A 22,366-nucleotide genomic window follows, 5' to 3' on the forward strand; every position below is an offset into this window, starting at 1 on the left:
AATATGAAAGATGAAAGAATCCAGGGGTGAGCTATATGAATGATAATGAATAATACACTTGTTTTCCACCCAATCTCCTTCTGCATTTTTTTTTTTTTAAACGGCATACTGCAGTGGTTTTACCGTGCTAGGCAGCTGAACACCACAACCACTCTCTCACTCCCCCATCTCAGATGAGGAGGGGAAGAAGTAAAGGAAAGAACAACTCACGGGTTGAGATAAGGATAATTTAATTAAAGAGGAAAAATATATATATTATTAAGGAAATATTATTATTAATTAAACAATTCAACTAAAGGGAAAAAAGGGAAAGGGGAAGAGGGAGGGGGAAAGGAAATAATAGCAACAACAAAAAAAAAGTAAAGGCTATGTGGAAGTGCAGAGGAAAGAAATTACTCTCTACTTCCCACCAATGAGCGATGCTTGACCACGTCCTTGAAGCAGGGCCTCAACGCACGTAGCCGGTGTTCGGGAGGAGGACAGAGGTTTTTGCAATGAGAGCCCACCCCTCCCCTCTTCTTCCTTTTCCCACCTGTTATTGCTGAGTGTGACATCATATGGTATGGAATATCCCTTTGGTTGGTTTAGGTCAGCTGCCCTGCTGATGTTTCTTTCTCACTTTTTTGCCCACCCCCTAGGAGGGTCAGAGAGAGTCCTGATGCTGTGCCAGCACTGCTCAGCAGCAGACACAACACCGGTGTGATCCCACTGCTGTTCTAGCTCCACGTGCAGAGCGCAGCACTGTATGGGCTGCTGCAGGGAAAGTTAACATCCCAGCCAGACCCAGTACACATACAAAACATTTCTGAACATAACCCAGCAGACATTTCAACAGTTTTAAATTATTTTATTTACTGAGTTTGGATAGCATGCATCATTATACAGCACCGGTAAACAAGTCAGAGAAGCATACTGCTTTTAGGAACTTGTACTGTGGAATGTCTTCAAAACCATTATTCTCTTCTCCTACACTCTAGTACGTAACGCTAGCTGAAGACAAGACAGACATTTATTAGGGCAACTTCCATATGGCTAAAAATACTCATAGCAGCGTCTTTTAAAAGAGGGTTTTATTAAATCAAGTCATTGCACTTGGGTCATTTATTGCTATAGCAAACAAAGGCCATCAAATAATTAACACCTTTCATTTGTGGTTTTAACTGATTGTCGTGTTCTGTTTGTCTGCTACAAGCTTATATGCAGACTATTTCTGTAGAGCAATCCATTACTAGGTTTGTTTCATGATCTAATCATGGTGAAGAGCTTGTATAATGAAATCTGCTATTCCATTAGGCTCAATTCTTGCTCTTCATCATCTGACTTAGAAGTATGAATTCTAAGTAAGAACTTAGTGTCTGACAAAAAGCACTACTGCTGCACATTACTCCTCAATATAAAGATGTGGTTCAAGTCTTCATTTGTGATGCATCTAGGCAATTAAAAGTTAAAAGCATTAATATCAGATCAGCTTATTAGCGATATGACTAGCAAATATTACCTGATACCTGCATCGTATATTAATCAAGTTTTACAGAAACTTTGATCAGCAACCAAGAAACAGACTCCAATTGAATTTTTGATGTTTGCCTTTTATGATGCATCCACTGTTGGGAAAGCACATTCTCAAGAATATATCTCACTTCCATATCTCTTGCTCGAGTGACATAGTAAATAATTGCTATATTTATGGCTATTCCCATGAATAGAAATTTAATTATTTCTCTTATTGGTGAAGTTGTCAACTAATATGGTATGTTTTTGTCATTTAAATTCTAGTAGACCAAAGGGAGATAAGGTTGTTACTAACAGAAGTAACACATTTGACTGGCTTTTAAAATCTCTTTTTCATTCTTCTATCAAGTGAATAGAGCAATAATATAATTGTCGCCCACAACTTTGAATATTATTTGTATATTATTCTGGTGCACAGTGTTGAGTTCAGGGGTTAAAGATAATGGCAGCCCACAAGATTTCAACCGTTTTCTATTAAAAAAAGTGAAAGATGCCGTCTTGGATGCCAGCACAGTGCTGTCAAAGCAATTGTACCAATCACTCATTAAGTACAAAGGTGTAATTAAATTTAGAAGTACACAATATACTGAGAAAGTTTATGGCATAAATATATAAATATTGAGACATTTTGAGAGTAGCAAAGTTCCAAAGTGATTTATTTTGAGCCATATTATAAACAAAAATTGACTATTGTAAAAACAGATCAAAATGCATACTTAACCACTAGAAAGACTGGTGACTTCAGTTTAGATACAGACAGACATTGTGAGTTAAGGTTTACTTTTTCACATTGTGTGCTGTAGTATTTAGGCACAACAGGTTCCGTTAAGACTGGATTCTAGCCTTGTTTCTGTATTTCTTGCATTTTGTAGTATTAACAGTTACTATTGTAACTTCGTGACAGTCCTAAATCCCTTTTTAATCCAATAGTGCAAGTGACAAGATGGTCTGCTAAACTACTCTGATTAGGTCATCCGTTCTTACTGCAATGCATAGGTGTGTCATCCGATTCATTGCATTAACAAATTCCTATCTCATTGCTCAACTTATAAACAGCATATTTTAATATTCTCACTGTAGACAGGCACAACAGCATAACCCTGGGTAAGACTGCCAAAATTAAAAAAATATACAAATATTCCCTTTTTGCATGTAGGGGAAAAATAGTGACTACAATTACAATACAGCTATTCTGTCCCTCCCAATAGATTATTTTACAGATTACTTGTAAAGATAGATCACCCTATTTATAGTATAGATCTCTTTAAAAATTAAGCTACAGGTATTCAATAAAAATCTATTAAGAATTCCCTCTCCTTTTTATACAGATTCAGTAGTATTTTCAAGCAAACCAAAAAAATAAAGGTCTGCAATTCCAGCACAGTAAGAAATAAGGCCTCTTTTATATTGGCAAAAAAATTACACCATTATTCTCTTTTGTTTTCTTATCTCTGAATAAAAGACTATATTCCTCCGTTACTATATTTTTCTTTAAGACTGTAGAACACCAGCATCCATTATTAAAAAATAAGAGAGTCAGTTCTACGTGTGTTCAGCTTGAATTCCTGGCAAGTTAAAGATAGCAAGTCCATGGGTGTCTCATGTAGACATCACTGCTTTCTTCAATTTTTCTACTTCAAGCTGGAAAACAAATATTTTGAAAAAAAAAAAAAAGTCAGTAGAGTACCAATAATCTCAAGTTTCCAGAGCTTTCACCAAAATTGTAACCTTGAAATCTCAAAAGACATTTAAGCAAACAAAATGGAAGCATTTGACAGCTCAATATTTACAGCTGATTTTATATTACTATGTTGCTTAATATGCAAGAGTTTATTGGATAATCTCACTCTGAATAGTCATTTAACAAAAGTGAGTCAAGGAATCATTTAACAAGTCTCTGCACAACAATTCATCATCCCAGACTAACTTCCTGAGGCAGCCTTCATGCAAAACATTATGACATGATTAATCTTTATTTCTTCAAATGGATTTAGAAGACACGAGGAAGTTGGTTCCTTTTCATTCCCGGCACATATTCCAGGCAACTTCATAGATTGCTTTAGAGACGTCTTAAAAAGAGAACTTGCCAGAAGTTCTTCCCAAGTTTTGAAAGCAGCTTTAAAGTCAGCAAAAAGTACTCTTTCACAAATATAATGCACTTTTGTATCCAACTGAAATATTTTTTCTATAATGAGTTCAACTTATTAACCACTGAACAGAATTATACAATAATGCAGGTTGCCTTCATGAAGAAGTTAAGGGGTGGCATTCATCATGAATGAATTTTTTCAGATGCATTCTATTCTTTCTGACTTTTAGACAGTCCGTGCAGAATTAAAGAAAGATGACTTTCTTCCTATTTTTCTTTTGATTTCACAAACTAAATTTGTCCTTTAAATCCCACAAAAGCGAAATATTCATCATCTCCCTTGGAGTAAATCCAGTTGTGACATATTTCTAGCACAACGCGGAATCTAGCAACACTAAACTGACATCCCAACACACAAATAACTAAAAATAATTATTTTGCAGGTAAACAAACTGAACGAAGATGAACTATGAATCTTCTTAATACATGTACTTGGCTTAGGAGGCATTCATTCAACTACACAATAGGAAAGCAGTACAAAAAAGATTGAACATGTCCATTAAGACTTTCCTTTAGCATCAAGTTCTTGAACACTATATGTATACTTCTATTTTTTTTCCTCCTTTTAAGTTGCTAATATTACCTCCAGAACACTTCGCATCAGCTTCTCTTCTTCCAAGTCCTTCCTTATTTTTTCCAGTTCTCTCCTGACAGTTGTTAAGACAGCAGAAATACAAGTTAGAGGAGAAAAAAATATTACTGAGAACAGGAAGCACAGCCCTTAAGTTTTACAAGAGGGATGAACGTGAATCTGATACTAGATCTTATAAATAAAACAAAATTACAGGCCCACTAGTGGACTGGTATTCAGATTTGTTGGACCAGAAGCTTCCAACAACACTCATGTCTTAGCAATCACCATGCAACTATCCCTAACTTTTAATCACAATTTTATTAGTGTAGTTAAGAAATGATTTTTGCAGTTATCCCCTACTTGGGGAGAGAAATTTAAAGTAATCCAGCAACTTCTACATATAGAACAGAAATTCCTTAGAATAGTAAGTTCCTATTCTGTTTTACTTCCTAACTGGGGTAAGATAAGAAAATACTAAGAATGATCATCATGTCACTGAAAAATTAATTCATTAATCTCCTGAACTCATCATTTACTAGTTTACTTTGGAGGCCAACTGATCCAGATGCTTTACAACCTCGCAACTGGTTTAGCTAGCACCACTCGTCATTCAAACAGTACAAGAACAAACGCTTGTGCTCTAAAACTAAAGACAGAAAAATACAATTTCTGCAGATTGGTCTTTACTGTGTTTAGGCAAATACCAATTTTTCTTTTCCATCATCCTCCAAACACAATCGTGCCCACATGCACGCGTGATAAGGCCATCATGACTGAATTTAAAAGGCTCTGTAATCTTTTCCCTCCTACCAGTGCTGCAATTATTACAGCGCAGCACACAGTGCGCAGTTATTACACAATGCCAGCACATGTACTTACACTAAACATCACAAGAATTACCTATTTTTCCTTACAATGTTAGTACCAACCGCTTAAGAAATATTTTCAAAAAGCAGTAATGAATGAAGGATCACAGAATCACAGAAGCACAAGGTAGAACAGAAAAAGGGTTACATATTCCAAAAACACTCTGACATCAAATCAGTATATATTTAGGTCATTTAGTTGGATCAGCTCCTAAAGGAAGAAGTTTTGAAAATCAGTATTAACACACGATAGCTTTAAGATGTTTGTCATTAAAGATGTTAGCATATATCAATTTGCTGATTGAGAAGAAAAATATTTACCCATGTTCTTTTTTCAGTGCGTCTACTAAACTCATCAAATCATGAATCTGAGTCCTGAGCTCTTCCACAGAAGTTTGTATTTGTGTATTATCTGTTTCTCCTTTAAGCTGGACTTCTCCCGGAACATAGCTGAGTATAACAGAACTTGGTCTCTGAGATGAAGATGGAATTGGTGGACTCAACACAGATGGCTGAAAAAATAGGTCAGCAGAAGGCTAAGAAATGTAATCTTTATGAACTGACCACTTACAGTATACAAGTTGTACTGGTATAGTATATTCTTGTATATGCTTTTTAGCTATTAATTTTTAGCTATACATATACAACTTTCCTTTATTTTCTACCCCAAAGATTAAAAGGAATGGCCAGTTCAAATGGACTACTGGAGTATGTAAGATACAGTCATTTTAAAAGCTGTTTATTTAGCACTGCACTGAGCTTCCTGTAGCCATTAAAATAAACACACTACAGTTCTCTACACTTTAAAAAAAAAAAAAAAAGCACTTTGATTTAAACAAAAACCTTAGTTCACTATAAACAATCATTCATGTGCCCTTCTGATCTGCTCATTTGTTTTACGTGTCAGAAGATTATAAATCAGACATGAAACCTATGTGAGAAACAAAACCATAGTTTCATGCTACCTGATTATATTTATCAGAACTGAAAAACAAAACTTTATACGGAGGTATAAATTAACTTTGTATTACAAATTCTAATATGAACTCTATACCAAATGACATGGCTCACTTGCATTTAAATACAATCAGCTGTATTTAGATGGTTGCAACTGGTCTAAACTGGAAATACAAGCAAGATGAACAGAAAGCTAGCTGCCTGGTACCCAGCTCCTTGGTGACATACCTTTTTAGTTTCAACTGGCTTTGGTTTGGCACTTTCTTCTTCTTCCTTCTGCACCTTCACTTTTTTTTCTGCACTGTCATTTTCACTTACCTGGTAAATAAACAATTCAAAAATACCAAAACCAAAAAAGGTTTTCAGAACAAGAAAGAAAAAAAGTCACGTATTTCTAAAAACGTGACAGCGTGACAGATAAAAGCTTGAACTGTTAGACTACTATGGATTTCTTTCCTTGTTACTCAGAACTTTCTTTCCCAACAATATTCATTTATCTGAATTTAAATCAGACAAAGTTTGGGCAGGATTTGTCATCATCTCTACAGCACTTAATAGAATAAATACTCGATGCTTTTGGGAACCTGTAGGTACCTCCATAATACAAAGACAAGGCAGTAACAGCATATAGTAACTGACATGACTGAACTATAAAACACGTTTATATATTTATATACATATATTTATATGTAAAATAATAATAAACAAGGATTCTGCACTACCTTGTTCTGTCTCATGCCTTGGCACATATGATTATTTCTCCAACGTAACATTAAATTACAACTTTGGTGAAGTGAGACTACATACCATTAGTATATCATTGGTGCTACTGGAAGATTTGAGGATTTATCACATTAATACCCCACAGAACAGGAAGACTCCCTCAGGTGCATTACAGTTGTGTTGTTTTTCTTGTGTACACTTTCTTCTACTTGCAAACAGATATCCCTAGAGACAATCTGTACAAACTGAACCTCTGGGCGTTTTGCATTTCACTCTCTGATAAACGGTTCATAAGACTGCGTCTGAGTGCAACTCTGTTTCCTGGGAATTTAGTTCTTAGTTCACATCTGGAAAAAACACACCGATATACTCACAGAAATACCACCACTGAAACGTGCAGGCAGCCTCCTACCAGGCATCTTGGGTCGACTTGCAGTAGGGTGTGATAGATTATCTGAGGTAGCTATTACGTCATCAAAGCTTAATAGATCTAGGGAAAGAAGAAAACAGACCACCATCAAGACCAGAAGGTTTTGCTATGCTCCTTTTTATCACTTTTGTTTTCCCATAAAATGGAAAAAATATTAATTTTCAGAATCCTTAGTGTTTCAAAGATTTTTCAGCATATACGACAACAAGCCATGTAGAATTACAAGACTTTGACCTATCTGGGAAGTCACATCTTTCCCCTTGAAAAAGCTAAGGGTTGATTCAGCTAGCATTTGAGTTCAAGTTCCCAACAGAAGTAGTGTCAACATGGTAGCATAAAAGAGACCTAGTGTGCTTGGAGAAAAAACACAGCTTTTACTGTCTTCTGAGAATACTTAAAACCAATTTGGAGACATGCTATCATAAACAGTTGAAAATGTCTTTTTTTTTTTTACTGCCCAACTCATGAAAAACACCAAAATCCAAGTTTACCGAGAGAAAAATAAATATGGTAAAGTGTGTCCAAAGGCTTATGTATGTTAACAAGACATTAACTGCAAATATTTTTGTACAGTATAGTTTTTCATATGCAATACTTTTTGTCTGCAGAAAATACATGTCTGCATCAAGTCTATAATAAAAGATTTTAGAATTTAGAACCCTATTTGCATACTTTAAGGCACACAGATCTCTTTGCTGATTATTCTCTTTATGCTCTTAGATCTAGGTAAACTCTCTTAGATGAAGTCTTGCTTTACTCCACAATCTATTTCCTCCTTATGACCCCTGATCAGTAGAAGTTCTTTACACCCTATGGGAAGATACAACCTTACAAAAAGTCTATCAATGTGTAGAGCAGAATATAAGTAATTCATCTAGTTAAAAACAAGGTTTCTTATTGCTTCACCACAAAAAAATAAATAAATAAAACCAATACTTACCTGCCAACAGTTATATAATGAAATTTATTTATTTTTATTACTTAATAAGAGACATAAGACTATGGATATTACATAGTTTTACAACACCAAATCATTAACTTGTTCTACAGACTCTAAACGTTTAACTAAAATGCCACACAGCATTTACTATGGACACCAGAAATAACATTCCAGCTTGGGGGTAGGGAGGGTTATTTGGGTTTTGTTTTGCAACCTCTTAGTTTTACATTGCATCATGATTTATCAAGCAGAACCCGTAACACTTCTTACCCTACTTTCTCATTCATTTTGACACTACAGCAAGAGGTCAGTATAGGAAAAAGCCGCAGGAATAATGGGTCAGACCATTCATACCACTTCAGAGTTAATACGAATTAACATCATCTGATTAATTCAAGTTTTATTCATTCGTTGTTAAAGCTATTTTTTACCTATAGGAATAAATTCAGTAGAAGCTTTCTACTGAAAGTTTTAACTAATTTTAATGTCTACTACTGTACATTACTGTCTTTTAAGTCCTTAAAATATTCACAACTTCCAAACCTATCTGGACTTATGTACTTCATTATCTGTTGCCGTGTTGAAATACAAGCACTTGCAACCCTATCAGTTACCAATCAGTTTTGCTGCTTTTAAATTTTATTAAAGAAAATGTAAAGATGGTCTTTTGTAAATATGTAACCATATTTGCAATTTAACAAAAAGCAGGGAAGAACAAAGTAGGAAGAAACAGAAGAGTGATGAATGGCAAGGGGCTGACGGAAGAGAGGATGATGGAGAAATGACTGTTAAGGTATTTATCTTATAGTCTTTGCCAATAAAGCATTTACTTGTTAGAAATCATGCAGCAGTGATCTAGGAGTGTATATTAATGTTTTTTACTCAGTCTTCGGTAAGCTCAAAGCACTAACCAAAGTCCCGATTCACATTCTGACGTATGTTGGTTAGGTATTTAATATAAAGGTAACAAGAAGGTAGGAAAATTATAGACACATTTCCTCCCCTCTTCCCCACCATCAAAACAATTTTTGCATTTCTGTGATCCTCCTTCTGCAGGAAGAACAAAATTTTAAATAAGAATCATAAATTGAATTATTATTATAATTGCAATGCTAGCCCTGTCTCCATGAGCAAAGTAAACATCAGAAACTGATGCCTTAAGGCATCCAGAACTTCACAAAACTTGAGTGCATAGATAAAATCCAAGGCTGTAGCAGTAAATAATTTAAATTATAGATAGTGGAATGACACAAAAGCCAAGTTTCCCTGACCCCTTAAGTAGCTCTTACCAATGGAAACCGACATACCTCACTTAACAGCTCAGCCCTAAAATATTACCAGTACATTACAGCCATAGGGGGTGGAAGTGGGTGAGTGTTTATTATTATTTTAGTTTTTATAACAAATTTCCTAGGTATCTTAGGAGAAATCTTTGCCCCACTGAAAACAATATGGATACTGATGAAACACACCACAATTTCACAATTACACCCACTTCAGTGAATTAACTTTATCAAGGACAGTCTGCGAGTAATCATTACAGGGAAACCCTTCCCTGTGATAGAAGAGCAGTACCATACAACTGGAGATAATTTGAGTCCACAAATTATTTTAAGGCTGAGCTAGAACACCTTTTTCATGAGGAAGATAAGCTAACCTGGAACAGTTACTTAGGACAGACTACTAGAAACATCTGTTCTGCAAGCTTAACCTGGATAAACACATTATAGAATTGTTAGGTGCTTTAAGAGACAGTTAGGTGAGAGGCTTTGTTAAAATTTGTGAATGTTTTAGTGTATTCGTAACAGTTTCTCTTAAAAAGCCTTCACAAAAAGAAGCAAAGCTGAAGAGGTTCATATACCTCATCTTGCTGGGATTTAAAAACCCATGGTACAAGCAAAATGTACGCAGTATTTCAGAAGACAAGACCTCACATTAATCTGCAGAGAAAAAAAGCCGGCAGCCCTTTTTCCTATTACTCATCTTGCGGTGAATGTACCCCAAAACTTAAGGGAAAGTTGTAAGCTTTAAAATACTGAAGTTTGAAGTCAAGCAGTAGTAAAACATTTGCTATAATTAAGCCATTGCCCAATATGTAACTTTCATAAATGCTGTTTTACAGGACTCACAGTAATAAATAGCCAACATTAGAGAATTCAGTGCCAAAAAAATTCACAGTAACATAATTTGTGTGCACAGACAGATAAAGACGTTCAACCTAAATCACTTCAGGTGCTATAAATATTGAATACATCATACTATAAATACTATGCTTGGCTTATCAGTAGCTGGACTGAGAAAAGGGTGTGGTTTTGCTTGTGTGGTGTTTTTTTTTTTGTCTTTTTTGTTCCTTCCCCACCTGTACACTCTCCTAATTGTAAAATATATTTAAAGTAACTTCTTGTTTAACAGCTAAGGAAAACAAGCATTCAAATAAACAAAAAAGCATTTTAAATTGAAACCCAAATAACTGCAACTGAAAATTATGCTTATGAAGTTAAGAAGAGGCTATGTGTATAGCATCAAGCATTTGGATTTCCTTATAGATTGTTATCTTACCAAAATGGAGAAGGGTAGGGTAATTTCCTGACACGTAAGAAGGGAAACATGGCAAACAGGATAGGAAACAAAATCTGGAAAGAAAAGTCAAGGAGAGGAATGTCTAGAAAAAGATTCTGAACAAAAAAATTATTTTAACAAAGCAGGAAAAAGAAACATTTGTAGGAGAAACAGAATCGCTTTAATCGCTCTTTTGGATTTAAACTTCTCAGATTATTAGAAATACAACGCTGATGACTGCAAATCACAGGCTAGGTTCTGTCAACCACTGAATTATGTTTTTTTTTCCCTTCTATCTAGGCATTCACATATTAAATTTCTCTTTGAGCTTCTAAAATCTTATGTCAGCAAATAAGATCAAATAGTTTTGTGTTTTGTTTTGCCCCCCACTTCACCCTTTTTTTTAATCTGTAAAAAAAAAATGTTGGTTTTATATATATGAATGCCTAATATGACAGCTAATACATTGCCAATCCGGTTATGAAAGGTGCCAAGACAATTGCACCTGTGGAAAAAAGACATTCCATCTTTTTTCACAGAGCTTTCTCCTGGGGATAAATGGTACTATGCAACATGGTAATACAGCTAGCATAATCCTAGGGCTAAACCTCTGAGCAACAAGGCAAAGCTTATGTTTTTAAAGCTAGGTGGGGCATCAATCTTTCATCTCAAAGCTTACTGTGGCCTCCAAGTGTTTACTCTATACCCTCACTCAAATTCCGTGTTTGAGTGACAGAGGCAGTAATTAAACTGTCAATTAAAAACTTCTAAAACAAGGCGTAGCACAACATTTCTATGTCTGACTAGGGCATACACGAAGGACCTTATAAATATAGGGAACATTCAATGGTAATATTGATATATACTAAAGTCCAACTTTCTGTGGCTCAGGAAAATCTAGCTTTATTTTTAATTAATGAAATATGTTTTAATTAATGTATTATTAATTATTATTCATGTGGGGTCAGCCCACAGCAATTAAAAGCATACTTGAATTAACCTTTCCTCATATAGAGCACTTCAGCTTGGAAGCATATTTTAAATGCCATGAGTCTTAATGAACAAGTCAGAAAAAGTCCTTCCTATTCATAAATTGCTTCATTTGTTTGATGAATGATTTATTCATGGGTGAACTTTATTATCATTTAGGTCAAGCTATTCTACATCCTGGATATCGTAATTGTCCTTAGAAGATCAACTTACAGTAAAATTTCAAAATGTATTATTAATAAAACCTCTTTTTTTTTTAGAAGGTTGTATTGAGATATGCAAGGCAAACACTGCAGGTACAGTACAATAAAGCTTCTTCTGCAGTGCCTAATCACACAATAAAAACAATTTAGAGCTTAAAAAAATAAGTCCATAGCAGATACTCTCTGCACAAGATGGACGCAGATGAGATAAATCAGTTGTACTGTCAAAAAATGACAAAATACAATTATGTTATGATCAGGCTATGTGAATTATTAACGTCTGTACTCTAACTGCTATCAATGTTTTTATGAGACAAATTTAGATTTAAAAAGATACCAGATTTAGTTCAGGGTGCATTATGCAAAGCCATAAATATGAAATTCAAATATGGAATATACCACTCTGGCCAAAATGTAAGGTATGGTAAAGGTGTAATCTATTGTAGCTATGAATTTAATTGCAGAATGCTGAAGTTAATGGCATTACTGAAAATAGGCAAGTTAGCTAAAAATGCAAAAGTTACCTAAAATGCAAGAGCAGAAGAACAAACAGAACCAGTCAGCAAGGAAAACAATTTCACAAAAACTCAAGATAAAAGTGATAGCAAAAAAACATGCTTTCAAATTGGAAGAATAAGCCATTACTTATGTTCCTTCCTATCAGCTATAACACTGAGCTTAACCACCTCCAAACAGCCTACTGACACCATTTGCTAACTCTTACCCTGAGCTACCTACAACTATTCTTAAAAAAAAAAAAAAAAAAAAAAAAAAAAAGCATTTTCCACTAACAGGTATAATTACACTCTGTGGTATTTTGTATAAATTTAGGACCTTATTTTAACCCTGTAAGATACTGCAATCCAAACAGAAAGACCCAGAAAAAAAATTGTTCTTTTCTTACCTGATTCTCGAGAGCTCTTTACCACAAGTGAATCTACCTCTACTGATTTTGGTCTAAGTGGTAACTGTTCAGAGTCTAACTTTGGTTTTGCTACTGGCTCAATTTCAGATTTTGGTCGAAGAGAAACGACTTCTCCATTAGACCTGTAACAAGAAAAGTGGCAAAAATATACCTAGTAATATATAGTAACTTTAAATAGTTTGCATAGTAATGTTAAATAGTTTACCAAAAACCATGAACCATACCAAGAATAAGAATTAAAAGGAAACCATACCAAGAATAAGAATTAAAAGGAAAGAGACCTCCCCGGAAACAGCTTTTACTGTTCTTTAAATCCTTGCTTAAAGTTTTTCAGAGAGCAATTCTAGTATTATAAAAGCCACCTCAACTCTTGCAGCTTTTGTAGAGCTGTCAGACATGTACAATCCCCTTGGAAAAGTATCCAAAATTTTTAGTGCATTTACTACATGGCATATTTTGGCACTTAACCTAAAATATCACACTTCACTGCAAGAGAAAACAAGATAGCTGAATAGCACCTTCAACAATCTCTCCTGAAATATTCAGAAACAAATACTCAGACTCCTTCACATCAAAATTTTTTGGTAAAGAAAAAAGCTATCAAGAACAAATTATTTTTTTTTTTCTGGGTACAGGATAAAGTGTCTTGTACGTCTGGTATGTCTGGCTGTGCTTCTGCCATGCATCCTTCATGCCCAGTCACATCATCCAAGGACCAAAAAAAATGAAGAGATGACCTTTTCCTTTACAATTCATGCCATCATTTATGTCACTGTAAAAAAAAATGCAGTATGAAGCTGACAACTGGTCTGTCTACTATGTGTCCCTTTCATAAACTCATGGCCCATACTCTTTTTTTGAAATTCATTACAGCAGAAAAAGCGCTAACAGCCTAATCTCCCTAGAGCAATGTTAAACTTTCAGGTGTTTAAAACTATTTTAAAAACCCTATATATTTTTAAAGTTTGCAATTATTAAAGGACCACGGTTTATTACAGCCTCTTTTAGCTGCACACATGTACCCTTTCATATCTTTAACTATGAGGGACGGGGAACACCGTTTTGGTTAAAGATCAGAAAATCTCTACATGGGAAACATTCCAAAATGTCAAGTGATAAAACATGATTACAACCTTGAAACCTAAACAGAACGAAATCTGCAACAGTCTAATCCTTCAGTCCAGCACCCAAAGTGTCCAGGGCTGTGCAGGGTGTGACCAGCCATAGCTGCCTAGATTGTCCTCCGTTAGCTGGCTATTGGAGTCAACCCTCCAAAGTCTTCACCTTTCCTCACTGCCCTCCTGTTTTCTCCCTTTACTCCTTTTGGCTCAAGACATAGAGGACTCGCTGGAGAAAAAAGATAAAACCCAAAGAACGTTTGTTGCCACCCTGAATATTTGAAGGTATTTAGGGTGCAAGCTCCTTGAGGTAGCAGCTGTCTGCTTTTTTATTGGTAGAAGGCCATGTTCATCATGATCTCACTTTCTCATGGTTCTTTCAAGTCAGCTGAACATCCCAAAGGGACAGTTACTTGTCAGCATGGATCTGCAGTTGTTGATAAGAATCTGAAAAATACCTGGATGGAGGCAGAAAGGAGGGAAACCGCAGCAGGGGTTGGGTGCAAGGAGGGATTGTATTGATGCAAAGTTGATGAAATACTAAATACTCTGTGAGAAGGAAAATTTAGAGAACTGAAACTAAGAGTGAGCAACTGCTGGCTATTCTGTTTTCTATTTGTCCAGTAAACTCAACTGAGAATACTCAAGACAGATCCAAGAACCACCTCCAGTCTCTGCACTGTTTTCTTCCCCATGAAAGAAGACATGAGCCATACTGAGAACCTTTAGCATGGATACTAACTATGCTCAACTTTTCCTCTTCTTCTATTTTACTCTGAAACACTGAACTTTGACTCTACTCAAATCTTTTCCAAGACAATAACATTTTTCTCAAGTACAACATCCAGAGATTCTTTTATACCATGTTGCTACTTTAACTATAACTTCTTCATTTTGGGGGCAGGTTTAAAACAAAGCAGACTAGACTCATAACTTAATCTGCTTTATGGTTATCCTGTAATATTTTCTCCAAGATGGATTCAGCATCTTCATTAGGAAGCTTTAAGTTCGTATTGATAATACTTGAAGAAAAGAAAAACTGGTAGGTGCAGTGCAAAGCTTATCCTTTTATCTTCTTTGCCTTTAAAACATACATCTTTTCCCACCTCAGCCATGAAGGAAGACAGAAAAACAATCCATATAAAGTATATTTGTTAAATACAATTCAAGTTATACTGACTTGGATGCAGATGATGGCAAAGCAGGTTTTTCTGGACGTTTTGGGTGCTGAAACCCTGCTCTCAAAAAGCTGTTAGTCTTGCTTGGAGGAATGGGCTTCTTGGGTGGTACTTGAGGAGCTTGTGGCTTCAAAGGCTTCTGATCCAAAACTCCTTTTTCATCTGACAAAATAAGTCACCAAAATGTTAAAAAACACGTCAACTAGGTTTCTTTCAATGCTAATCAATTAGAAAGCAACTGCTGTCAGAAACACTTTCACTGAAGTTCAGATAACAGTGAAAAATAGATATGTTAAGTGATACATTATCAGAACACACAATCTATTTAACTGAACCTAAAAAACATTATGGAAGTTCTTTTCTATTGACATTAAATTGTAGTAAAAAATTCTAGATTGATGTTATTGCACTGCAAGTAATACCTAATAAACAAGAATCTCTCTGTACTGCTACTGCTTTGCCCTTACTGTGAATTCATCATATCTCCTCTTAAAACGGCAAAGGGCTTTTGCTTTAAATACTGCCTGCATATGGCTAACTCCCTTTGGAGAAGTTCTGAAACCCTTGTGTGTCACCTCCCTAACTGTAGAATGGGGAAATCCTGATTTTCTTTGCGAGGAATACTCTGAAAAACAGATCATAGAGGTTTCAACAAAAAAAATCACCCAGGAGAGAATCATATACTTTCTTTGGGACCTTTGAACATTAGGACACGCAAACAAAACAAAACCAAAGCAAAATAATTGACATTCCTTTGCAGTCTTTCTTAGTACAGTGTTAAAAAATGAATAAAGCTCTGAAGTAGCAGGACAGTACAAGATTTCGCCACTTGGTGGTGCTGACTGTCCTGTGTAAAACACCCTGTTCACAGGGCTCACTTCTGTCTACTGATACAAGATTTAAATTCCTAAATGCCCAGTGGCAGTATTACTGAAGATCAGTTGCCTCTATTTTAGCAGAAAAAGAATTCAAGAATTATACATTTTTACTTGTAAGAACATCCAAGTTCATAAGTAGAATAAAAAATGCTGCCATCAAATTGTATTCCTGAATTACCATCAGTCAGGTTTCCCTTCAATTGCTCCCACTCAAAATCTGAATATAAAAACTGTCCACAGCTAAGTGGATGAAGATAATACCAGAGGCCTGATGAGGACCAAAATCAGCCATTTCTGCTGTACAAAATGGCATGGCACTTTTTTGGCTTTTACAACACAATGAAATAAGGCTTGACTCAAAACGAGCGCAGAGTAATGGTAATCGAAATACCAGTCTTAGCCATTGATATTGAACAAAATTACTACATGAAACCAACAAGTAACTATTTCTGTATTTACAGTGAAGGGCACATGAGCATTGCTTTTACCTTTTGATCAGTCAATTTTTGATGACAATTAAAGGCAAGATTAATATGCATTAAAAATTACATGGTTGAATAGGTTGAGATTGGAGCTGCTCAATTACTGAATTAAAGAAATAATTATATAAAAATTTCTTAATCAGTTTGATTGCTAGTATCAACATGGTTATTTTTCACCAGTAAAATACTGCACTGATAGATGGACATTTTTTCTAGTAAAACACTACTGCTAACTAAATAAGTAACTGTTAAGGTCAGAAGAGACCACATATAATTAATTATTCAGACTGACTTTCAACAGAATACAAGAGAAAGTTTTCCTGCCTCATTTCTTCTGCCAAAGAAAAGCACTGTTCTTTATCACACTTAACTTTTCAGAAGCTTTCATGTTCCTAAGCATGGTGCCTGTTATATAGAGCAGCTAAACTAAAGCTTAGTAACTTACTTTTAGGAATATATTCAGAAATTCACTATGAAGTAAACAGGTCTCACCTTTTTCTTCAGACCTCAAAGGGAATTTCTTCTCTCCAGTTGGCAATTCAGGTTTAGGAGCTGCGTGTAAAACCAAATCATAGGTATTTCTGAAAGAGCTTTAATTATCTTAGTCACTATCTAAAAATATGATATAAACCAATTTGTGTTTGTATTTTCCTTCCTTTGCAAGGAGCATAACGCCATTTATAAACATTCATTTGAGCCCATCAAACTGTAGGCCTGTATTAAAATGTGTCCAAAGTAGTCTCCATCATAATTTGGGAAAATATATAGCAGCAGCAAAATACCTAAGGCATAAGAAAGTAACCTCCAACTAAGGATAGCTGCATTACTAGGAAACACAAAGCTACTTCTGAATGTATATGATTTTTTTTTGAAGACATGCACTGTTTCTGAAGTTCAGTACTTCCTTAGACACTTATCAACAGGCATATCTTACATACCTGGACTTTTCACTGGAGGCGGAGGTTTCTTTGGCTTCTGTAAAATAAGTACATAAGCAAAACAGATTATCAAAACAAAGAAACACGTTTGCTTTCTGTTTTGCATAAGGTAGTGTCCAGCTTATTTATAGCTCATTTCAAAGCATTTCATAAAGGAGGCAGTTAATTCATACAGACAAGAAACAAAGAGACATAGAACTGGAGGAATTCATCTGATATTTCCCAGCCAACCTGCTACAAAAACATGAACAAAATGCAAGGTTTCTTCAAATCTCAGATCAGCATTTCAGCAGCAAGCATAAGCAGTAGAGGTGCAAACAAAAATTAAGAATTACATCTTTTCTAGTCCAAGGAATTGCTGCAGTCACACCCATTTTAATTTCAGTTTCAGTAAGTAAACCTCAATCTTTGTTAGTACAACAGAAGTATTAAAAAGTAATCAGGTAAACTTTTCAATTAAAAAAAGATCACTTTCACTGAACAAGGATTCTAAACTAAATATCATGAAGCTATTTAATTTTGCAACAAACACTTCATTTATATGAAAAACATTGGTCTGAGTTTCTTCATCTTATACTGAGGTGGAGAAAGATGAGTGAACTACTCTAGCCATTAAAAAAAACTGTATGAGGCGGTCACTTTCTTATTACTTTCCTTGACATGTTAAAAATGAGTTTGAATTTCCCCCATCATGGAGTTCTGGCTTACCTCAAAGCACACATCTCAAACCACCTCACCCTCAGCTTCCAAGTAATGAAAATGCTCTAGAACACCCATCTTCGTGATTGTACCAAGGACAATGCTCACTCATAAAATGGTCACAAAAGCCTACTAACCCTTGGATGATTATAAAAACATTGCTGAAGTTGTATGGGCTCTGTCCAATGCACTCCCACTACAGTACAGGAGTTAACTTGACCATCTTTGCTACACAAACTTGTCAGAACCAAAGCATCGTACTAATCTTGTCAAAACACGGACTAAGGATTACAAGAACAAGGAGTACAACATGAAAATACGGATTTCTTTAAGTCAACACAAGAGATAATGGAGAGAAAAAAGAAAAAAAAAAGCTATTTCTAAATCCCATCCAAACATTATACGCTGCAACCTACCGGGCAAGTCTTAACACAGAAAAATCCCAGTCAGTCCCACAGGGGTCATTCAGCATTTTGTTCTTATATTTACTTACAGGATTACAGATGGAACAGGACTGACTGCTTGCCTCCTTTCAAAATATTTAAGGTTTAATTCAGTCACCAGTTACACATATCACCACAATATCAGAACTCTACCTTTTTCTATATGACCTACTGATCCTCATTATTTAGAGTTAATCTGAAAAGGCAGGTTTCAATTAAAAATTTAAAAAGAAGTTTAACCTTTAGATCTTTCTTCTTGATTATAGCTAATTCAAGACAAAGTTAAAAGCTGACACAATTGTATTAATATTTTAAGAAGCAGTATGTGCTGAAGTCTTTTATTCCTTGCATTTCTGTCAATTCATTTTTGTGACACTAGAAGAAATATATAGGAACTTACAGGGAAGTCTTTATCGTGTTCTTGTATTTGAACAGCGAAATTATCAGGGAAGACCCCTTCTTTACCATTGAGTTCTCCTCTCCACCAGCCTGGCTCTCCAGTATCCTAAAACAAACAATAGGATATTTCAATTAATCCTTATTTTTTTCCTAAGATAGATTGAAAGTGTTGTTCCTGTACCTGTTTCTTACAATATAATTGTTTTTCCAAAATACTGCATTCCATAGAAGAATACTTTAGCAAGGGGAAACAGCTAAATATCTACTAGGTTTGGTCACTTTGTTTTCTAAAATACAGGATATGAAATTATATTTCCTCATTTATACAAGGCTAACATCTGCAAATGGAACAGAAGTACATAAAACCAAATATGATCCAATGCACAATCTTTAATGTTCTCAACTTCCTCCACTAGATTTAATGTTCTCAACTTCCTCCACTAGAAACACATTCAGTAAATACTTTCTGTAGTTGGAATAACACAATTCTACTAAATAAAAGTCATTCTGATGTGACTGAGCAGGCTCACTAGTCTGAAAAGCATGAAGACGACAGAATACACTTCTGAGGAAGAAATAACCAAGTTAAGACATAAGGAAAAAAAACAAAGAATTAATTCAGTATCATAGAAATCCATCACATCTCTAATTGGATAGAAACTTTAGTTTGTCTAACACAGAAGTATGTGCATTAACATACAAAATCATTCAAATATTTCAGCAAATACCTTATTCAACCCAGTAAACTTTCTTGTCTACATCCTACTTACCTGTGCACAACTTAAAAAAGCTACAAATGGTTAAAGCGGACTGAACATCTTACCTTAGTGATGATTTGAATAATCTCGCCTTCTTTAAAACTCAGTTCATCATTTGTGCCTTCATAGGGAAATACTGTCCTGCAATATTCCTTGGCTGGAACGACACAGTTAATTACTACACTTGCATACCATTGGTAGTAAAGTACATAAAAGCTTACATGTGCTATCCAAAAGGAGAGCTCAGAAATTAATACTACAGTCATCCTTCCCTTCTGGAACCACCATCTGACACTGCTTTACAAAGTGTTCACCATGTCATTCACATAATGAGAAAATCAAGTTCATAGCAATATTTACAGAGCAAGGGAGATAAATCTTCATGGGGTCAGGGGATAATGCCCTAAAATATTTTTATCCACAGCAGACTGCTCACTTAAAATCGTAACAGCTTATCTAACACAACTAATCCCCACTGCCTTATATATTCAGTTCTGCTGCTTTAGACGAAAGAGTGATTCATGATTTTTATTGCGAGTTTATATGAGATTTTTATAATAAGCCTAATTAAATATACACAATTGTTTCATGGTGACTTATAATTACAGGAACTTCAAACACCCGAGCAGCACACTTGCTGAAATTCTGCAACGAAAACAAGTAATTGAAGCAAGGAAGTCCTCGGCTATAACCACCTGAAACCACACCTCAACTGAATGACTGACAGTCACAGCCTCTTCTGTAAAAGCAGAAAGAATAATTCCTTTCTTTCTATTTGGTACAGGGCAGTAAGTAAGCCATTTAAAATTGTGAGAATTGTTTCAGTTGAAAAAGATGGAGGATTTGTATTCCTTTCCCACGCTAGAATAAAAACAACACAAAGGCCAAAATATGTTAACGTAGAAGTCTTAATGGGAAAGCATTTTTGACACTTTTTTTTTTTTTTTTTAAACGCAGCACATCTAAAAGTTATTTAGCAGCTAAAAAGGCTAGGTTTCTGTATCTGACAGATGAAGGAAGCCAAAGAAAATAGAAAGGACTCCATCGTGCTGCCACAACATACCAGGACTTGGACAACACACACAGGTGAGCAGCTGCATACACTCCTGCTCAGAGGCCATCTCCTGTGTACATCCTGATTCCGTAACAAGGCACGCGTTTCCTTGCTGCTGGAAGAATCGGTCAGCACAGCTGAGCTACACAAGCCTTTGCTTCTTTCCTTCTCCATGCACTTCTCCTCCTGCCCTGGATACACCAAGTCCCACAGCACACACAAAAACCACGTCAGGAAGGCCTTTCCTCTGCACCAGCTGCTCGGAAGGCAGGCGACAGCAAGTGCTGCACCCTGCAGACTGCATCATTCTGCCCATCCAGGCGGTGAGCTCCACCCAAAAAACCCACCCACCTCCATTAAGGTCAGGTACAATTTGTCACTTCACCATCTTACTTTGTGAGCCTGATATTCTCCGAGTCATTAAGATAAAGTCCAGTTTCACTTTCTAACACTTTCATACGGTGCTTACCAAGTAATAAATCTGAACTTTGAACTACCTCTTATTAAAACATCGACTAAATTTTATCCTTTCCAAGGACTCAGGGATAACCGTGAAGTAGCAGGAATCACAAATGTTGTCCTCTAACATAAAGGGGGAGGGAGAAATCACCAAGTGGTGATTTCTGTTTTATTTTTTAAACAAAATATTTTTACATATTTGCACCAGAGGCCAAAACAAGCTTCCCAGAAATAGCTGAGGCGTAACAAAATAAGGCACACAAGTCTAAATATTTTAGGAGACCTCTGTTTATTTGTTAACATACTGAAGACAGATTATTTTAAACTCTCTTAAAACCGAGGATGCATAATCAGTGCAGTCTATATTAAAATAAATACATTAAGAAAGAAAACCTAGCTCTTTCAAAGGTTACAATACATTCTTAAATGGTTTCTATAGGTATTATTTACCAATATTCTCCTACAATATTTATTACTACCGTACTTAGGTTCCTTTCAGATGTATTTATCTGGGGAGCAGAAACTCAGCATGGCTAACTGGATTAGTCCAATTTCGTGACTTTTAGCATGAAATGCACTTGAAATTATGAAAGGAGCTATATACTGAATGTTTTGAATGTTTGGTATTGAACACTCAGATTTTTCAGACAGACTTGGGTTAATTTTTATGCAAAGTTTAAGACAAGCCAAATTTCGCAATGCTCCGGGCTGCACTCTGTCTTGCTGGCTCTGCAAGAAAAGCACTTCCAGCAATAGCGCTGGAATGGTTTAAAAGCTGAAAACTTTAATCTATTAAAACTAAAATCTCTAATATACTTCAAAGTCAGGATAAAGGTCAAGTAAGCATCAATTTCCATCCAAATTACATAAAAATACACAAACTTATTTCGATATATGCTTTGGAATGGCAAAACCTAAGTGTTAACCACTCTTACCCCACTACATTAAACACCCCTAAACTGGAATCAGCTATTTATAAACATGGCCATGCATACATCTACCCAATGAAATAAAGCAACGTATGGCTCAAGTGGCACAGATCCCCTGTTTGCTGTTATAACTTAGCCAAAGCCCTGCTTTGGCTGTACAAACCCACCGTTTCAACTGCTCTGTTCTGCTAGATTACACAATT

At 35.5% G+C, this 22,366-nt stretch overlaps 1 protein-coding gene across 2 annotated transcripts in view; it reads right to left on the reverse strand.

Annotated features, from left to right (window-relative positions):
- Positions 1-830: 830 nt before the first annotated feature.
- Positions 831-22,366, reverse strand: part of CD2AP (CD2 associated protein) — a 76,596-nt gene continuing 55,060 nt past the window's right edge. The window contains exons 8-18 of one of the 2 annotated variants that reach the window (XM_035320941.1): positions 19,787-19,878; positions 18,965-19,069; positions 17,423-17,459; positions 16,977-17,036; positions 15,127-15,286; positions 12,808-12,950; positions 7,156-7,271; positions 6,287-6,376; positions 5,423-5,613; positions 4,245-4,308; positions 831-3,153 (exon numbers count right to left, since the gene is read on the reverse strand). In XM_035320941.1, the coding sequence (XP_035176832.1) occupies positions 3,112-3,153; positions 4,245-4,308; positions 5,423-5,613; positions 6,287-6,376; positions 7,156-7,271; positions 12,808-12,950; positions 15,127-15,286; positions 16,977-17,036; positions 17,423-17,459; positions 18,965-19,069; positions 19,787-19,878 (1,100 nt within the window). In that variant the 3' untranslated portion in view covers positions 831-3,111. Of the gene's footprint in view, positions 3,154-4,244; positions 4,309-5,422; positions 5,616-6,286; positions 6,377-7,155; positions 7,272-12,807; positions 12,951-15,126; positions 15,287-16,976; positions 17,037-17,422; positions 17,460-18,964; positions 19,070-19,786; positions 19,879-22,366 lie in introns of those variants that run through there. The other variant, XR_004749229.1, reaches the window with a different exon arrangement.

This window comes from Oxyura jamaicensis, chromosome 3 (genome assembly GCF_011077185.1).
Source record: "Oxyura jamaicensis isolate SHBP4307 breed ruddy duck chromosome 3, BPBGC_Ojam_1.0, whole genome shotgun sequence".
NCBI lineage: Eukaryota > Metazoa > Chordata > Aves > Anseriformes > Anatidae > Oxyura > Oxyura jamaicensis.